Source organism: Mus pahari, chromosome 9, assembly GCF_900095145.1.
Source record: "Mus pahari chromosome 9, PAHARI_EIJ_v1.1, whole genome shotgun sequence".
Lineage (NCBI taxonomy): Eukaryota > Metazoa > Chordata > Mammalia > Rodentia > Muridae > Mus > Mus pahari.
In genome coordinates, this window is record NC_034598.1 from 69,058,665 (window position 1) to 69,077,993 (window position 19,329).

The 19,329-nt window shown below is 37.3% G+C and overlaps 1 protein-coding gene and 1 pseudogene across 1 annotated transcript in view; one reads left to right on the forward strand and one right to left on the reverse strand.

The window, feature by feature from the left end:
• Positions 1-19,329, forward strand: part of Acss3 (acyl-CoA synthetase short chain family member 3) — a 189,406-nt gene that overhangs the window by 165,164 nt on the left and 4,913 nt on the right. The window contains exons 12-13 of the mRNA XM_021205223.2: positions 4,576-4,657; positions 7,795-7,917. Of these exons, the coding sequence (XP_021060882.1) occupies positions 4,576-4,657; positions 7,795-7,917 (205 nt within the window). The remainder of the gene's footprint in view (positions 1-4,575; positions 4,658-7,794; positions 7,918-19,329) is intronic.
• Positions 6,389-7,266, reverse strand: LOC110326687 (annotated as a pseudogene).

The window sequence follows — 19,329 nt, forward strand, 5'->3', positions numbered from 1 at the left end:
AATGTTGTCTCTATCTTGTCTGCATTTAATTTCTCTATCATGTGTCTATTTATTTATCTATCATCTATATAAGTATGTATCTGTCTGTCCCTCTATATATATATATATGTATGAACATGATATATATATATATATATATATGTGTGTGTGTGTGTATGAACATGATATATATATATATGTGTGTGTGTGTGTATGAACATGATATATATATATATGTGTGTGTGTGTATGAACATGATATATATATATATATGTGTGTGTGTGTGTATGAACATTATATATATATATATATATATATATATATATATATATATATATATGTGTGTGTGTGTGTGTGTGTGTGTGTACATACATCAGATATATCACAAATATTTCCAACTCTGAAACTTTTCTGCTGTGGATTTCTCTAGTGTCATAATGGATCTATGGGTCTTACCTCAAAAAATCTCTGTTTGAAGACCTTTTTAATATTCCAGAGAAAGTCATCTGAATGTATTGAGATAGCGACCCACCCTGCTAGTGAACAGCAGAGAGCATTCCACTCTTTTATCTTTAAGGAATGTTGAATTTGTTAAGAATTAAGCTGTTTTCTTGAGGTGCTTTACTGACTTGAGATAGCGCTACTTGTCATTTCTAGCAATGCACATCTTATATCCAGATACAAATTTCATTCTGGAAGCCTCTGGAAATACAGAGTTCAAATAACTGTGGTAAAATATTCTTTTCAAAGTATCTTGGGTAATTGCATTTTACATTACTTAACGGAGAAGGCACCATTAACTCTAGCCTTCCTGCTATTTGTGTTTTTAAATATTAAAGTTTTACACTTCACTTTATGCCAGGATCTCCATGCGTCAGCGATCATATCTTATTCCATTGCATTATTGATGCATGGCACACTGAGTGAGGGAAAGCAAGCACTGAGGAAATAGGAAGTCAACTAAATTGAAGAAGAAGATGAATGCCTGACTTAACACCAGTGGGAATTTGTGAATGAATGTTATAACTGAATGATTACTCTGGCATCCTTTTGCTTCTCATATCTTCATTTTCCCTCTACAAACTACTTCTTCAATTAAGCCATTAAGAGGTACCTCTCCTAGTTAAGTACACTATAAAATCATTTTAAAAAACATTTGTGGTGTCTATTTTATTTATTTACATTTCAAATGTTATCCCCCTTCCCAGTTTCTCTCCACAACCCCCCCCATCCCATCTTCTTCTCCCTACTTCTATAACGGTGCTTCCTCACCCATTCCCCTTCCCAACTGATTCACTGCCCCAGAATTCCCCTACACTGGGGCATCAAGCCTTCACAGGATCAAGGGCATGGCTTTCCACTGATGCCAGATAAGGCCATCCTCTGCTACATATGTAGCTAGAGCCATAGGGCCCCTCCATGTGTATTCTTAAGTGTAGTGTAAGTCAGGTGTGTTAGCACATGCTTTCATCTCAGCACTCAGGATGCAGAGACAGAGGATCTCTTGAATTTGAGGTCAGCTTGGAGTTTCAGGCCAGGCACAGCCAGGCAGTTAGACTCTGTCTCATCAAACCCAAACAAACCAAAGGATACAGTCTCCATATATACAACTCATGCTTGTTCCAGTATATTTTTGCTTTCTGTCCTACATTCTAGAAATGGCAGTCCTAAGAATCTTCGTAATATCTCACTCAGATACTAAGTTTCAGCATTAAATGAAGAATCCTATTTGAAAGCAAAGCTTGTCATTCATTTGACCTTGTGGGATGCCCAGTCGCTATTAGTTTTTTCAGACTTCTATAGATACATACTGCACTCTACTAGTTCTTCATTTACCTGGATTGATGTTGTTTTTCTTACATTTTCTTCTTCCTCTTCCACAAACTTTACCTCGATGGTCCCACTAATTTCTAAGTGTTTTATTCGTCCTGAGCCCCTTACCTTCATGCGGGTTTATTTTCAAACTTCTAGACATAGGATTATTATTTCTTTTGTGAGCATGCATGTCAAGCTGAGGTTGCCCTTAAACTACTGATCTCCCTGGCTTTACCTTCTAAGTGCTTGAATTGTAAGACATCATTCACACTACCTCAACAGACATGGCTTTATCAACACTGTAAGTGACAGCCCTGCTTTTTCAGTGTGAAAGTCAACTTTGCCATCTCTGTACACCCCCAGTTAAATGAAACAGAAGAAAGAGAAGTTGTTGGTCCAAAGAGGAGGCTGACACATAATTCATGATATTGTTTTCCAAGAGTGAGGTTTATTAGAATGGAAGGGCCTCAAAGCCATGAATCAAGCTTCAAGGTGAGAGGGAGAGTGTTAGATCAAGGCAAGATGATATATGTGACAATCTAACATGATAGGGCCTTAAAGGGAAGGAATGAAGGAGCTTCATTATAATAAGAGATGAGCAAGGTTTGTGTGTGTGTGTGTGTGTGTGTGTGTGTGTGCGCGCGCGCGCGCACGTGTGCACGTGCACATGCTGGTGGAAATGTCAGGAAGCTGTACAAATGCTTTTGAAACAGAATTTTGTGTTTTGTATAGATACAGTAAGTAAAACAATTATTTAACAATATGCTCCTTAGTATGCAAGGTCTCATGATGGAGAATACATGCATAGGTAGCTGGCCCACACTTCTGTGTTCCAATACTCTCTGTATTAGCCTTACAGTGGTTTGGATATTGGTCATCGTCTATTATCATAGCTTTATTTTCTTCTTTTTCCAGCAATGTAATGGAGAAGTTATTTCTGAAACTCATGTGTCTGTACAAAAATGTCATGAAGAAGGTTAGAAGGGTTTTTGTATCATGAGATGCTTTTTTTGTGGGAGCAGTTGAAAATGACCTCTTCAGTGTCCTGCCCCCCTATCGGAATTATTCTCATTTATTTAGAGATAAACTGCTTCACTCATTATTGTTGTTCCTCATGGCCCTTTTTGGCATGTGATTTGCCACTTAATGTCTGTTTTGCTTTTCTCCTTGTGGCATCTCCATTATACCCTTAATTTGATTATTAGAAGTTGCTCTCTTCATTTTATGTTTCAGTTGTTTAAAATTGACTTTTACTTCTATTTGCAAAATGTTAACATGCTGATCAAGAACAAACTGATAAAGCAAAATGGTTTACATGGTGCTATAGAAGAATAAGCATAGTAAAGCCATTTGAAAGGGCCTGGGGGGGGGGGGGTTATCACCTTTCAGCCTGCCACCTTTAAACAGATTTAAGTGATGAGCAGTCAGGGTTAAGGGCTACAACAGTAGGAACTAGCATTTCTGAAGCCGTTGCTGCTGTTCTACATTTTGGGATAACTGAATGCTTTCACATGCATTTTCTGTAATCACACAATGTCCTGAAATAATAGCATAGTCCTATTGTTTTTAAGAGAGGAAATTCAAAATCCTAGAGGGGGAAAATTGAGATAACTATTAGTGGGAAAGGGAAGTGTCAGCTGGGATGTCCAGGTTGGTAATCACAGCCGCTCTCACTTGTGTTAACACCATCTGACACACGTGGGGATAAAAATCAGTCTCAGGAGTGCCTGAGACAGGATGGCCTTTTGACTATCTTGCCCCATCTTATCTCTGCATGGAAAAGTCTGTATGGGATGGAGGTGACACGAAGCCTTGTATGGGCAGTAACCACATCTGCTTCACTTTCCCTTTTCTGTGTCATAAAATTGTGACATCACCACTTGACTTAGTACATTTTTTTTAACTGAGTTGAAACTCCTCATGTTGTCTCTTAAATTTCCAAACTATAAAGCATCTGAAAATTTTCTGTTCCAGTAAACTACTTGAGGCTACCACTAGCCATATTTTATTAGGAGCCATAAGAATGTATATGTATATATATATATATATATATATATATATATATATATATATATACACACACACACACGCGCGCAGATCACCAGTACTAGAAGTTAAGCCTTTCTGTGCAAATAAAGCAAGTTTGATAGTGTAGAGGAAAGAATGATGTGATGGAAATGGTTGGATAGAAAAGAAATATAGAGCCTTGTATTCCATGTTTCATGTTTCTGTGTATTCACTAGAGTTATAAAATATACAGGGCTTAATGGACATGAGAATAAAGAATATTCAGTGTCAAGCAACTTTAAAGGGTAGGGGGAGGAGTAAAGACTACAAAGATAAGATTGTATACTATTTAAATGAAAATATTCCATTATTCAAACAAAGTTAAAAAACTGATACCTTGGTTCTTTTCAAAGAATGATGCTATTTTCCTATAAAAATAATGTTTTTCTTAAGAAAATAATTCACTTTGTTTGATCAATTGCTAGATATTGTGGTTCTGCTAAAATATATTGTTCACTTGTATCACAATGCTGTGTGTTTGTATGTGAGTATTGTGTCTGTGCTTGTCCTGTTAAGAAATTATAATTCTTAAATAATTGTGCTACGATATGGACTCTACTTACCCTCAAATTAAACATGATCTTCCTAGCAAAATTAGGGTATGCATTTGAATGAATTATTTCATTATTTTAGCCCAGTGTAAAATAATAGTAACAGTTATTACTGATTGTCTTTATTATTTGTTTAACACTACTTTTATTTTCTCTGTTTAAGGTTGCCATTACCACCTGGGGCCTTTTCAGGACTTTGGAAGAACCAGGAAGCATTCAAGCACTTATACTTTGAGAAATTTCCTGTAAGAGCTTTAATAGACTTTCAAAATTTTGTGTGCTTTTTGTTGTTGTTGTTGTTGTTGCTTAGTGACTGAAACAACTAGCTTCCAGCAACATAGATCAAAAAGGACTCTTCAAATTTAAACACATCAGTTTGCAGATCTCAGAGACAACAATGACCAAGTCGAGTTTATCCAACCAAGTCATGTGGATAAATATAATTAGTCTCTACACACAAAAAATTTTCATCCACTCTTACTATGATGTTAGAATATTGAAAAATTAAATCCAGTAAAATTGGACTCCAATAACTTTGCACATATGATTGGAATCCTCTATACAGACTGAGAGCAAGCAACCAATCAGAGCTAGAAAGTCAGAGCTAGGAACCCCAGCCTTCTTCTCTACACTTAGTCATATGAGTTAAGTCTAATGTATTAGTTCTATTCTATTCTATGTTTTTGACAACTTCCCTTAATCTTTTTCTTTTAAATGTCATTTTATTTTTAAGTAAAGAAGTCACTAGAGACCGTATTCTTAAAGCCCCACCCCTTGTTCCAGTAACCTGGATAAGCAGGTTTTCTTCCGATGTGTCAGAATGTCATTCATTTATTACCCTGTAGCAAGGCAATAGGTGCTGTGTCCATGGCAACACTTTTGAAGGTGCAATCTGCATCCTACCTTCACCTTGTCCTTCTTATGTGTCAGGTAGAAATGAATGAATAATGAGACTATCATAAAAACAATGACTTCAACTACTTAGTATTCCATCACTATTGTGTGTGAAGGAAAGATGGATGCCCTACTTAGCTAGGCAAATGGCAAGGAGTAAGATAGCTTTCTTTAGAAAGTCCAAGATTAAACGTTCTCCTGCTTGAATGTGCCAGAAATATGTGTCACTTGACTTGACTCCAGTCATCCAATTCCATCTATATCATGGATCACATGTAATTCATCACAGTACCTATACAATTCTTTATCACCTGATAATGGCAAGCACTATGTACACGTGGTTTGATATGCTTACCTTTAAGATCAAAAGCTCAAGTGCATGGCCGAACTCCATGAAGTACCTCTCCATTTTGCCTCAATTCCTGACTTCAGGCCTCTCATCTACAGGCTTAATAAAAGCCTTCGCCAACTTAATCAGAGTTCAGGCAACTTTGATGTGATTGGGCTGAAAGCTGGAACCGAAATGGCCTACCCTTCACTATTTTTCTAGATGGTCTCTACTAATTATAGGACGTGATAAGAACTACAATTCCCAAGGGCTTGTGGGTGTCTTCTCCTGCCCTTCTGCTTTTCACACCATTTTGTAGAGTTCACTGAAGTCTGGTAAGAAAGACTGTATTAACTCATTTAAGAGATGATCATACCAATATTACAAAGGTTAGGAAATACAAATAGTTGCTATTTTGGGTTTGTTTTAGAGACTATGCTTAAAGATGAGTATCAAATAAATTAGAAGTATTTAAAAAATATGTATTTTTCTTTCTACTTTTTACTCTTGATTCTTCTTTCTATTGTGATTTGTAAACCAACAAAGATATATTACTTTGATATTGGTCAAATATTACATTTCATGCAAATGATTAAGCTTTGTAGAAGCCTGAGTTCAATCCCAATCAATGTCAATAAATTAGTGATGTCTTTCTGGTTTTTTTTTTTTTCTGCTTTTTATAAAATTGTAATGGATGCTAGTAATCATAGAGACTGAGCCATATACAGTCTGCTTTCAGAGCTTCTTTTGGTGGTTAAACCTTGCAGACACACTCCCTATTCTTGACATCTATATTTACATCTTGATCAGAGTCCCATGCAGAGGTTCCTTCCATCATTTGCTTATAAATTTCATCAAACCTCTAAGCCTGGACCACAGTAAAGTGGTTTTTCCAATCACCCACACTTCTTTTTCTTTTTTTTTTTCATGAAGGCAGAGATGGACTGGTCCAGGGTAGATTTGGAACAATTTGTCAAAGGATTCTCTTTCATTTCTTCAAATGATGTCTCCTGAATGATTTTACCTAGTACTGCTTCATCCAAGTTTACAAAAATATACGTTACCTTCTGGATTTCAATGGTTTGAGTCCCTAATCATAGCTTCATAGAAGAAGAGGAGGATCTGGTGTCTGTGTTGAATTTTCCAGTGTTCCACAAGGTTAATACAAGATCCCCAACTTACTTTTCCATTGATGAAAGTGTGCCAATACTCATCCCAGGTTCCTGGATCTCCAAGAACCTGGCTCATCCTACAGATGTGGTAGTAGGAAGCCATGCATTCTTTGGTGACTCAAGCCACATAAAGGAACATACAGTTATTTCTCCAGAAAGACGGTGGCAGCAGCTGAGCAGGAAGACGGGTCCTCAGAACTTACATCTCATTGGCTTAGTCCATACCTGATGTGTCAGGTGGCCACACATTAATAAAGCACCTTAATAAAGGGTGCTGGTGTTAGATGATGGCTCACTGGCACTTCTCTACATTCCCATTCTGTTAAATAATGTCTATGACTTCTTGAGTCCTTGTTATTCTGAATTGAGCATAAGTACAAATGAAGCAGTCATCCGGCTTGGCATTGAAAGTCTGAATCTGTCTTCAGTTGTCCACAGATGGAACCTGCAGGGGATCCCTGCCTTGCTACCTCGTTCTGTTTTATTTGGTCAGTTCTGGAGTTGGGACCAGTAGTGTCTCAGGGTGGAAGGTCCAGTCCCTTCCAGCTCTAGGTGTGAGTAATCCCAAGGTTGAGTTGCTCCCTTTCCTGTAATGTCTATAGAGAGCATTTGAAATATATACAATTTGAGATAACTTTATTTAAAAAAAACCTTTAACACCAAAATATATCAGAATTATTGAGCCATTCCTTCTCCATTAAAAAATTAATTGGGTTCACAAATGTTAGAAATTTTAAGTTCAGATACCGAACTTGAACACACACATAACAGCGTTTTAACTTTTTTTTTCTTGTTGTTAGAAGGGTTTCCAAACCAATCAAGTTAGGATTCAAAGCTAAAAGCAACTTAATCTCAAAATCCTGCAAAAACAGTTGAGTGCTCTCAGGAAATCCATTTAGGTCACATTTTAAATTTTACCCTGCTGTAAGATGATCACGCCTTTATCTAGCACTGCATACTAACTAAATATACATATTCTTATTTTCAGGGATACTATGACACTATGGATGCCGGTTACATGGATGAAGAAGGCTACCTATATGTGATGTCCCGAGTGGATGATGTAATAAACGTTGCAGGCCATAGGATTTCTGCAGGGGCTATTGAGGAGGTATTCATGAACAGTGCTCTTCTGTGCCATGTAGTGACTATGTACCATTATGAACTGAAGAAATACTGAGTGTCACTTGTAAACTGATCATACCTTTATTAATGAGAATTTCTCCCTAATCCTTACCTTTCTGTCTCCCTCTATCTCTTCCTCTTGTGTGGATTTTCAATTCTCTACTTTCGCTTTTTCTTTCCTACATACTAGTTGAGTGATATAAAAGCAACTGCACATATTTGTTCTTTGTGGAAATGCCCGTGAACATTTAATGATTCTTACCTGATGCTTAATCACCTCCAGCATTATGGTTTAAAGTTCTTTTGTAATTAGGCTTGCTTTTAGCCTTCAGGTGATTTTAAATCTCTCTCTCTATTCTTGAAAGTTTTTTTTTACCCAGTGTCATTCATACAAATATCCAAAATTGTTCTTTCTTTTACCATTTAAATTTTTAATCAAACAGGGTAAATATATTTCACTGTAGAAAATCTGAGTTTTTATATTTGTAAAGATTCTTGCATCTATCATTAGAAGACCTAATACAAAGAATTTCAGCAGTGTAGCTGAATTATTTAATATCATCTTTATATTCTGATCCTCATAACTCTTCACAACCCTGGATTTTTCTTTGCTCCTAAAATAATGCTAATGTAAAATTTCATATTAATGATATAAATATAGTGCTGCAGCTTTTGGGACTTTGGTATTTCTTATAGGCTTTTATGTTGGTAATCTATTGAAGTTGCTGTGGGCATACAAAATTGTTTTTCTGTCTGTCCCGATGAGTTAAATATATCTATTCATCTATTGAAAAATTCCTTTGTTCTAATGCTGAACATTCAGTTTTAGATTCCTTGGGTAATAACCATTTTATTGTTGTAGGCTAAATATTTACAGTATATTTGCCACGTTATATGGAATACCTACATGCATTTATGATAAAGGGCTATACTCTTCCTGAGTAGATATGCATTTTGTGTACCCATTGACAACATTAGGTAATTATTTCTTTTTATCTTTTGTAGAACTCGATTGTGTTACTAGTCTTTAAGCCATTCAAGTAGGTGTATAATAAATAGTACATCATTAGGTTTGTCTTTCACTGAGGTAACAATTATCAATGTTTAATTTTTCTGTGCTTATTAGCGAGAGAGAGAGAGAGAGAGAGAGAGAGAGAGAGAGAGAGAGAGAGAGAGAGAGAGAATCTGAAAAATATGCTTGTTCTGTTTGAAATGGCATAATTGGTGTATTTGATAGTACATTTTATCTGCTATCATCTACCTTTCCACAAGATAACACCTTAACTCCTTAACTCAGTGGTTCTCAACCGTTGGGTCACAACGCTTTCACAGGTGTCACCGAAGACCACCAGAGAACAGAGGTGTTTTCATTAGGATTCATTACAGTAGCAAAATTACAGCTATGAAGTCACAATGGAAACCATTTTCTGGTTGGGGGTCAACACAACCTGAGGAACTGTATTAAAGGGTCGCAGCGTTAGCAAGGTTGAGAGACTCTCCCTTCCTCATCAGCCACACAAAACAGCTGATGATATTTGAATTATCTGTGTTTTAGCTTAACGGTTTCCTTAGTCTAGGTGTTGGTCATCTCCCCTGCATAAGGCTGTATTGATGCTGCAGCCCTGAAGAGTATCTTAGGGTCAAATAATATGTTCTCTGCATTTGAAGCTTTCTCAATATCAATTTGGTGACTCTAGCTCTTCAGCTTTTACAGACATGATTAGCTTTTCTCTAGCTTCTATGAATCCATTCACCAACATTGATTGTTATAGAAAAATCCATAGCCATTAAATCTATTGGCTGCTTTGGGAAAATGTACATATATAAATGACTTTGACTTTCTAACCCATAAGCTTTATGTGTTTTCTTATTGCTTTTATATTTTATGTTTCCATAATATATTTCGTGAACATATTTTGTCAGATCCATAGTCAAACATGTAATGTTTAGCCATGGAAGGTAGGGTATATTTTGAATACTCATGGCAAGTAAATGTAAATATTACAGACTCTTCTAAAGTTATAAGTACTCTGCTATGTTGCTAACTCCATGTTATTAATTCTAAATAATTTTTTTTGTCTTAGGTAACGTAATACTGTGTGTGTGTGCATTCATACTGTCTGTGAATGTAGTTTCCTTTTTAAATCTTAAGTTCTTATGCTTATTTTTCTGCTCTTTGGGAACTGGATGAAATTTCCCATGCTACACTAGTCAGAGTAGTAAAAATCAAAAAGGTGGCAAGAGGCGGGGTAGAATTCTTTCCATTTCTGGGTTGCCTTAGATGTAAGCCATCAGGTTAGGCTCTGGCAAGGCCAGTTTTGTGTTTGCTTGTTTGTTTGCATTTTGTTTTGTTGTTTGTTTTGAAAGTATGGCTTACATAGAAGAGCAGACTCTTCTGAAGCCATTCAAAGTCGTGCTTTTCTTTATTCTCTTCACGAAGCAAGAGTGGATTTTTTGTCTCTGGCAGTCACCTTTGCTCTTAGACGTGAAACGCAGATGTTCCGAGGGCAGGGGTCTCCGTGAAGTTTTCAGCGCTCCTCCATATTGAGCCACATTATTTTATCCATTTCCTATCGGGTATGTCTACCCTTGCACTGGCTCTTACGGGTTTCATTCCAGGACCTTGTGATTGTTTCTCTCTTTTACCTTCGCAGATTACCTGCCCAGTGCTTTCACACTTTAGTATACCCCTATCCCCCACCCAATAAACATTGAAAATTTCGCTTTGTACCTTGATTGGCTGCCAGGATAAAGTACTGACTTTAAAACTTAAAAACAAAATCCAAGTGCCAAGCCTCCATTTACTCTAGCTTCCTGGTCTGTTGCTAGCTAGCTGGTCATCTGTGTGATAAGCCGATGCTTCACTTTGCCATTGTGTTACCTGGGTTCATCCCTTGCTGCCCTTAAGAATGATACATTGGGAAGAGAGGTCCCCTTGGTCTTGCAAAATATATATGCCCCAGTACAGGGGAATACCAGGGCCATGAAGTGGGAGTGGGTGGGCAGGGTAGCAGGAATGGGGGGGGAGGGTATAGGGAACTTTCGGGATAGCATTTGAAATGTAAATAAAGAAAATATAATTAAAACAACCCTGAGATCCATTCACTCCAGTCAGAATGGCTAAGATTAAAAATTCAGGTGACATCAGATGCTGGCGAGGTTGTGGAGAAAGAGGAAGACTCCTCCATTGCTGGTGGGATTGCAAACTTGTACAACCACTCTGGAAATCAGTTTGGCAGTTCCTCAGAAAACTGGACATAGTACTACAGGAGGATCCAGCAATACCTCTTCTGGGCATATACCCAGAAGATCTTCCAACTGGTAATAAGGACACATGCTCCACTATGTTCATAGCAGCCTTATTTATAATAGCCAGAAGCTGGAAAGAACCCAGATGTCCCTCAATAGAGGAANGGATACAGAAACTGTGGTANATTTACACAATGGAGTACTACTCAGCTATTAAAAACAATGAATTTATGAAATTCTTGGGCAAATGGATGTACCTGGAGTATATTATCCTTAGTGAGGTAACCCAATCACAAAAGAAGTCACTAGATATGCACTCACTGATAAGCAGATATTAGCCCAGAAACTTAGAATACCCAAGATACATTTTGCAAAACACAGGAAAACCAAGAAGGAAGACCATCGTGTGGATACTTCATTCCTCCTTAGAATAAGGAACAAAATACTCATGAAAGGATATAGGTACAGAGACAAAATTTAGAGCTAAGATGAAAGGATGGACTATCCAGAGACTACCCCATCCGGGAATCCATCCCATCATCAGCCACCAAACCCAGATACTATTGCACATGCCAACAAGATTCTGCTGAAGGGACCCTGATAGAGCGGCCTCTTGTGAGGCTATGCCAGTGCCTGGCAAACACAGAAGTGGATGCTCACAGTCAGCTATTGGATAGAACACAGGGCCCCCAATGGAGGAGCTAGAGAAAGTACCCAAGGAGCTGAAGGGGGATGCAACCCTATAGGTGGAACAACAATATGAACTAACCAGTACCCCCTGAGCTNGNGTCTCTAGCTGCATATGTAGCAGAAGATGGCCTAATCGGGCCATCATTGGGAAGAGAGGCCCCTTGGTCTTGCAAACTTTATATGCCCCAGCACAGGGGAATGGCAGGGACAAGAAGTGGGAGTGGGTGGGTAGGGTAGCAGGGGTGGGGGGGGAGGGTATGGGGAACTTTCGGGATAGCATTTGAAATGTAAATAAAGAAAATATCTAATAAAAAAAGAAAATATCTAATTAAAAAAAAAACAAACGATATCACTACGGAGAGGGCAGATACAAGTCTGTGTGAATCTTGTCACTTCCTGGAGAAGAGCAGGGAAAGTCCACAAAGACCCATTCTCTGGGTTTTTAGTAGAGAGTAGAGCAGCTGCACTGCCCCCCAACCCCCCAAGCCCCCCCATCTCCTCTCCTTCCTTTCCCCCTTCCTCATCCTCCCAGGTTTTGCTCTTTGATCATGAGGGGAAAAAAGAGAGAGAATTCAGCTAACTTTGTGTTCACTTGGTGTGCAGTGTTGTGGACAGGAATCAGTTCTGGTTCAGCAGGGAAGATAAACCCTGTGTCAAAGCTCCTCTGCTCCTTCTGCTCCTTCTCCTGAGCCTCTGGCAAGATAGAGCAGCTGTTTGTTTGTTTGTTTGTTTGTTTTTTGTTTGTTTTTGGTGATTTTTATTTTGTTTCTTTGCTTCCCTGCTTGCTTTTTTGGATTTCTTTTGTATATACCTCTTGGAACTTCCACATTTTGGAAAGAGAATATATTTCTCTGGGAAGAGTGAGGAGAGAGGCGCAGATAGGAGTAACAGGAAGGTGCAGGGCAGTGCACATCGATAAAGTATACAAGAATACCAGGAAAACATCCTTCTAATCCCATCACTGCATATAAGAAATAAAACAAATAAAAATTAAAATCAAGCATAGAAAAGAAGAAATGGAAAATATGGTCAACTAATTTTACATCAAGTGTGAAATAGGTTCAAATCATAACTTCTAAAGCACTGTGATTAGCACCAAAATTATATATAATATAATATAATATAATTATATAATAATATAATTCTAGAAGGAAGAAATAGAAATTAAATGTTTATGCCACTAGAACCACCACTTGACAACAGTTTGAAATACTTGAAGCAAAATTTCTATTTCAGGTTATGAGAAAATGCTCCCATTTAAAAATAAGATAATAATATTATAATATAAAATAATGGTTGTATGTTCTAGGACATTTAATGATATTTTTATTCAAAAATACCACACTGACTGACACTAAAGGAAAAACTACAGTCATCATTATACATATACTTACACACACACACACAAACACACACACACACACACACACACACATATATATATATATATTTGGTTTCTAAGCTAAAGTTGATTTCTGAGAGCTTCATGACACACTCCAAAAAACCTGACAGGTACCCTAACTTTGCCATTTGTATATGTAAAATAATATATGGTTGAGAAAGGTATTTTGTATCATGAAACATCTTATAGGTATTTTAGCTCGTCAGAGTTCACTGAAATTAGAAAAGGTAAAGTAGATCTGGTTTTTGAACTTGTTTTCCTATAGCATAAATCTCCAGAATATTACATGGAGTAAACCAAGAACAAGTCAATGAAGGAGAATGTTTAGTTTCACATGACCAACAAGTCAGTGCACCAGGGTCAGAAGATTCACAAGCCCCATTCTTCTCGTAATTGGCAGGCTCATCCTCTCTAATGGCCCTGCCCAATGTCACGCCAAATTTAAAAACGTAATTTTTCTTGTACTGATGACTGTAGTTTTATCTTTAGTGTTATTTTTAAATAAAGATATCATTAAATGCCCTGTGAAACCCTTATTTTATGTTATAATAATATTATCTTGTTTTTAAATGGGAGCATTTTCTTATAACCTGGAATAGAAATTTTTTGTCTCAACGATTTTAAACTGTTGTCAAATGGTGGTTCTGGTGGCATGAACATTTCATTTCTATTTCTTGCTTCTAGAAGATTAGCACCAAAATTCATATGCATTTCTTGTAGCCTAGCTAATCAAAATATGAAGACACTGTTCACATAGCTTTTATCAGCCGATTTTCATAGTTTCCTTACTTTTAGAATGAAAACTGCAATTATATGTTGTGAATTTTTATGTCTCTGCTGATATCCCTCACTGTGTGTAACAGCAGAGTTTAGACAAGCTGAAATAAGCAGATAAAGTGGAAAAATAAAAAGAACAGGCCAGTGTCGTTGACTTTCAACAGAAACACTGTTACAGGGTCTTAGAATATTTCTTAGCCCTTTAATCTAACATCTCTCTTTATATAAATAAATGATTAACTTCTATTGAATATTTACGCTTAATAAGACTTAATCACTTCATTTCATATCTGGCTTGTTTTTTTCTTAATTTGGAATCTCCTGTAGACTCGCTGAGTTATTGGCATTTCCCTGATAAAAATCTCTTAGAAAATTAATATACAGTATGTGCCTGCAATGGTCTCTCTATGATTTTACTACCTGTTATTGACATACCCAGTTTTACTATTTAGTTTCTCATGTTTTTTTTTTTTTTTTTTGGTGAGGAAAGTTGAGTTTTAACACTGTTAGAAATAGAATGTGACATGTTTTAGTATGAAGTAATTCATAATGCACTCTACAGCACATGACTTTTAATGCTATTATTGTATTAGCTTGATATTAAATGGCTATAATTTGGGATAATCAGAAATGTATGTTTTAGTGTGCATCAAAAGAATTGATATATCAATATATATCTTTATTATATGTATATGTCAATCTCCCTATATATATTTATTTTATATTATACTTATATATTATAATTTAATAAAATATTTACATTATAGTATACATAAATATATATTTATATTTCTATGTCTGTTTAGTATTTCTTGTGTGTATAAGATTTTAGGACTGAGCATTTGGTATTGGATAACCAATTAGAAGGCAAAATAAAAATTTTAAAGGGTATTAAATTAGTAAATGTACAATCAGTAGATAGTCTATGAAAAAATACTGTCAGAAATAGTTGAAAAGAAATCTGTTCTTTCTGTTCTTTGTAAGAGAAAATGGAGCTGTCCCATAGTTTTTATAAATTTAAAAGGACATTATTCTTGCAGATCCCTCAACAAGAAATAGCCTTCTGTGACTATGTGGAAATAAAATCTATTTTAAACTCTGATTAATCATTCAAAGCCTAGCAAGGAGCTGGAAAGTTGAGAACCTTGGAGAAAGTTCAGAGCATTCTCCTGAAAACTGTGACTTAAAATCTCTAGTTCACGGTTAGTGTGGCAATGTGAGGTGGAGCCAGCGTGAGGCCTTTCACTCAGCTCGCTCTTATGCTGTAGACAGTGTTCATGGGAAAGAAGTTGGACTCTGAACCTTCATTCTCTCATTTGTAGCTAAAGTTTCAGTTTGTTAATTACTCTAATCATATCCCTGGTAGTGTGGGAATCCACTGTCAAAACTGAGCCTGGGCAGCTCAGGGCAGTCTCTTTGTATATCTCTCCCAGGAAAGGCCAGTCTGATCAAGTACTGTTTTCAACAAGAAGGATTATGTCAAGATAATAGAATGTATTGTTGTGTAGGGCTATGTCCTCTCTAAAGACCCCTGGCAATTTCAGTTCCCCACAATGTTAAATGACTATTGTGTGTACGTAGTGACACAACTTCTGAGTATATCATGAGAATCCCGATGAAGATCCTGAACCTCTCTATGCATGTTGTAGAACACGCCAGTGGCAGAGGAACTGGAAAAGCACCCTCCTCCTTCCTGATGTGGAGACTGAAAGACATAGAGAATGATTGATTTGAAATATTTTTAACATTAAAATAATCATTAAAGTATTTTAGTCGAAATTTTATCATTCCCCTCTTTTCTTTATGCCCTCCAGCTTTCTCTTAAATTCATGGCATCTATTTCTATTATCATTATTGATATATATATGCGTGTGTGCATGTGCATATGTGTAGGTAAATATAAATACAACACAATGAGTCTGTCTAATGTTGCTTGTATATAAAATTCTTAAAAACGTGCCTTCAAAAAACTTGATTGTTTCCTTCAGAACTTATGATCTTATAAATTTATAAAAGTGGCCTATAGAAAAGTGGCCATATTTATAACATTTATTTAGCAAGCTGGTTAGTTGTGTTTTAAGTAGTATTCTTATCTTGTCTCCTTAATGCAAGTCCATTATCAGTGGTTCATTGGCTTCATGTGGAGGTAATGCATGGACAGAGCTTTCACTGAACTCCTCGTGGGATTTTGATTGATTTCTTGATCTCAGATGCTGTCGACATGCATTTTGATGCTTTTCTCATAAACTGCCCGTTTAAAACTATCATTTACGATGCAAATGTCATTAGTGGAACAACTAAGAAAGCCTCCCCTGTTTCTTTCTTGTGTCTACTGAATGGTTGAATGACGTAATATTTATCCAGTGTTATAATGTACTGGATTGAGAGCTGGCATGAGTTTCTGGAAAAAAATGAAACCGTGTGATATTATATTCCAGGGTACTGTGTGATCTATTCACAAATTATCCTTGACTTTTCAAAATAGTCAACAGTTTCCTAACCAGATCAACGTGTGTCCCCATTAAAGGTAGAAGAGTGAAGCCACTGGGTGGTAATTGGTCAGAAGTACAATGGAGAAGTTTTGGTATTTACATGTATGGTCTTACTAGCTACACAACCAAATACCCGAAAGAAGTATTCAATAATGTCCTTTGAATAGATCATAGCATTTTACAAATTAAGTTGCAGAGGCTTGGGGCACTATTGAACACATTGTTAATGTCAATTAACTCTAGATAACCATCTAATCAAATAGACACTATCTAGCCTACCTGTATGCAACTTGCTCTGGATAAGCGTTCTGTTTTCAAGACGGGTCAGCAGTTATAGTAACTACCTAAGAAAATCAGGAACTACATATGCAGCTAGAGACACGAGCTCAGGGTGTACTGGTTAATTCATATTGTTGTTCCACCTACAGGGTTGCAGCCCCCTTCAGTTCCTTGGGTACTCTCTCTAGTTCCTCCATTGGGGACCCTGTGTTCCATTCAATAGCTGGCTGTGAGCATCCACTTCGGTGTTTGCCAGGCACTGGCATAGCCTCACAAGAGGCCGCAATATCAGGGTCCCTTCAGCAGAATCTTGCTGGCATGAGCATTAGTATCTAGGTTTGGTGGCCATCACTGGGAAGAGAGGCCCCTTGGTCTTGCAAACTTTATATGACTCAGCACAAGGGAAGGCCTGGGCCAAGTAGTGGGAGTGGGTGGGTAGGGGAACAGGGGCGGGGGGGGGATGTTTAGGGAACTTTCGGGATAGCATTTGAAATGTAAATAAAGAAAATAATAATAATTAAAAAAGAAAAAAGAAAATCAGGCACTAAGTTATGTCTATGTTTTCAATATATGGATTTTAAAAGTAAGATTCTAAAAAACGTGAAGCAGTTTAGAATGTCTACAGACAGAGAATGAATTCCTTTCTTAAAGCACACATTTAGCATGCATTATTCTCAGTTGTGTGCGTGGAAATTCTTATAACCCAGGATTTCAGAGAAGGGATGCAGTCATGATTTGTATAACCAAGCAGGACCATGTGTGGTCAAATCTTGGATCTGTACCAAATGATTTTGTTTATCTTGAGTATTCTGAATGCTTTGAAAAAAAAGAAACTGCAGTTTTACTATGGCTTCCTAAAAAACAAAACAAAACAATCAAACAGCAACATCAAGAAACCACAACAACAAATAACACTTGGATCTTAAAGGGGGCACACTCCTAATTCTGTTGTGTTTTGTTTTACTTGGTCTGTTGGGCTTTTTATTCTACTTTACCAGTTCTCTCTCTCTCTCTCTCTCTCTCTCTCTCTCTCTCTCTCTCTCTCTCTCTCTCTCTCTCTCTCTCTCTATCTCTCTCTCTCTCTCTCTCTCTCTCTCCCTCCCTCCCCCCCTCCCTCCCCCCTCTCTCTTTCTCCCCCTCCCCCTCCTCCTGCCCCTTCCCCCCCTCTCTCCCACCCTTTGTGTGTATCTCCATTAGATATTTTTTCTTGCTACTTTCTTTCTAAATAATGTGATCTATATCTATAACTTCCATTGTCATCTTTGCATGGATCAAAAGTAAATGTGATAACCAGATCGTGAATCTTCTCGGATCCCTGTATACAACTAACTCTCCTACTTGGGTACCTTCAAGGCATCTGAAGGGAATGTCTCTCTGATGTTTTTTCCTAAGTACTTTTTTAGAACAAATATGCCACTTTGGTACTGGTGAGTCAGGGAGTTTGTGCATATGTGAGGGCACAATCTATATGGGAAGTTTCTACTTTCAGCTTAGTTTATTATAATTTTATGGCTGCTGTACAAAATATGCTTTAAAATTTCTCTCTGACCTCATGGCGCCTCTCCCTGAAGTTGCTGCATTCTTTCCCAGTGTTGCTAAAATAAAAGTTGAATTAAGTCCCCTAAAGAGCTCCCATTGAGTAGGTAGCTGCTTCTCATCTACTGTCGTCACCAATGTCTTTCTCTGCTCTCTAGCCTCACCCACTTCTTCCTCATCTGAATGCATGTTGCATAGTTTCACTGAGATTTTCTCCTCCCCCTTATGTGGTAAACATCTACCCATATCTTCTTATCGTCATATACTAAGGGATGAGGTCCATATTCTTGGGTGTATCTTACATTTAGATAACACATTCCCTCAGAAGCTGTATCCCTTTTATATATACATGTTCACAAAAAACAAGCATACATCTTCACTTGTGGACTCAGCTCCATGAAATGATATATTTGCTCTTCCCTGTGCTTACTGCATAAACACTGTGGTTTAGAAAGCATCCAATATTTGTCAAATGCATGAATAGAAGATAGAAAAAGTTCTAGAGAATGAGCTTTGTATTCAGATTATTGACTGTTCTTTCTTGTTAGACTCATGAACAACCTGAAATATACATCAATCTCAGAGGAGGACATAAAAGTAAAACACAAACGGTTTTATAAGTCCCACCTTAGCAGACCATTAAACTACAGGCATGTATGTTTCCTGTGGTAGATCAGTCTGTTTTCCTAGAGCAATAGCTATATTGGTCTGTATAACCTAGAGAGCTTAGGGGACCACTATATGTGATGGTGCATACCTTTAATCCCAGCACCCAAGAGGAAGAAGCAGACATGATCATGAAGCCCTTCTCAGAGTTGAAGGCCAGCATAATCAACAGAGTAAGATGCTGGACAGCCAAGGCAACATAGTGAAACCTTGTATCAAAATGAAAGGAAGGAAGGAAGGAAGGAAGGAAGGAAGGAAGGAAGGAAGGAAGGGAGGGAGGGAGGAAGGAAGGGAGGGAGGGAGAGAA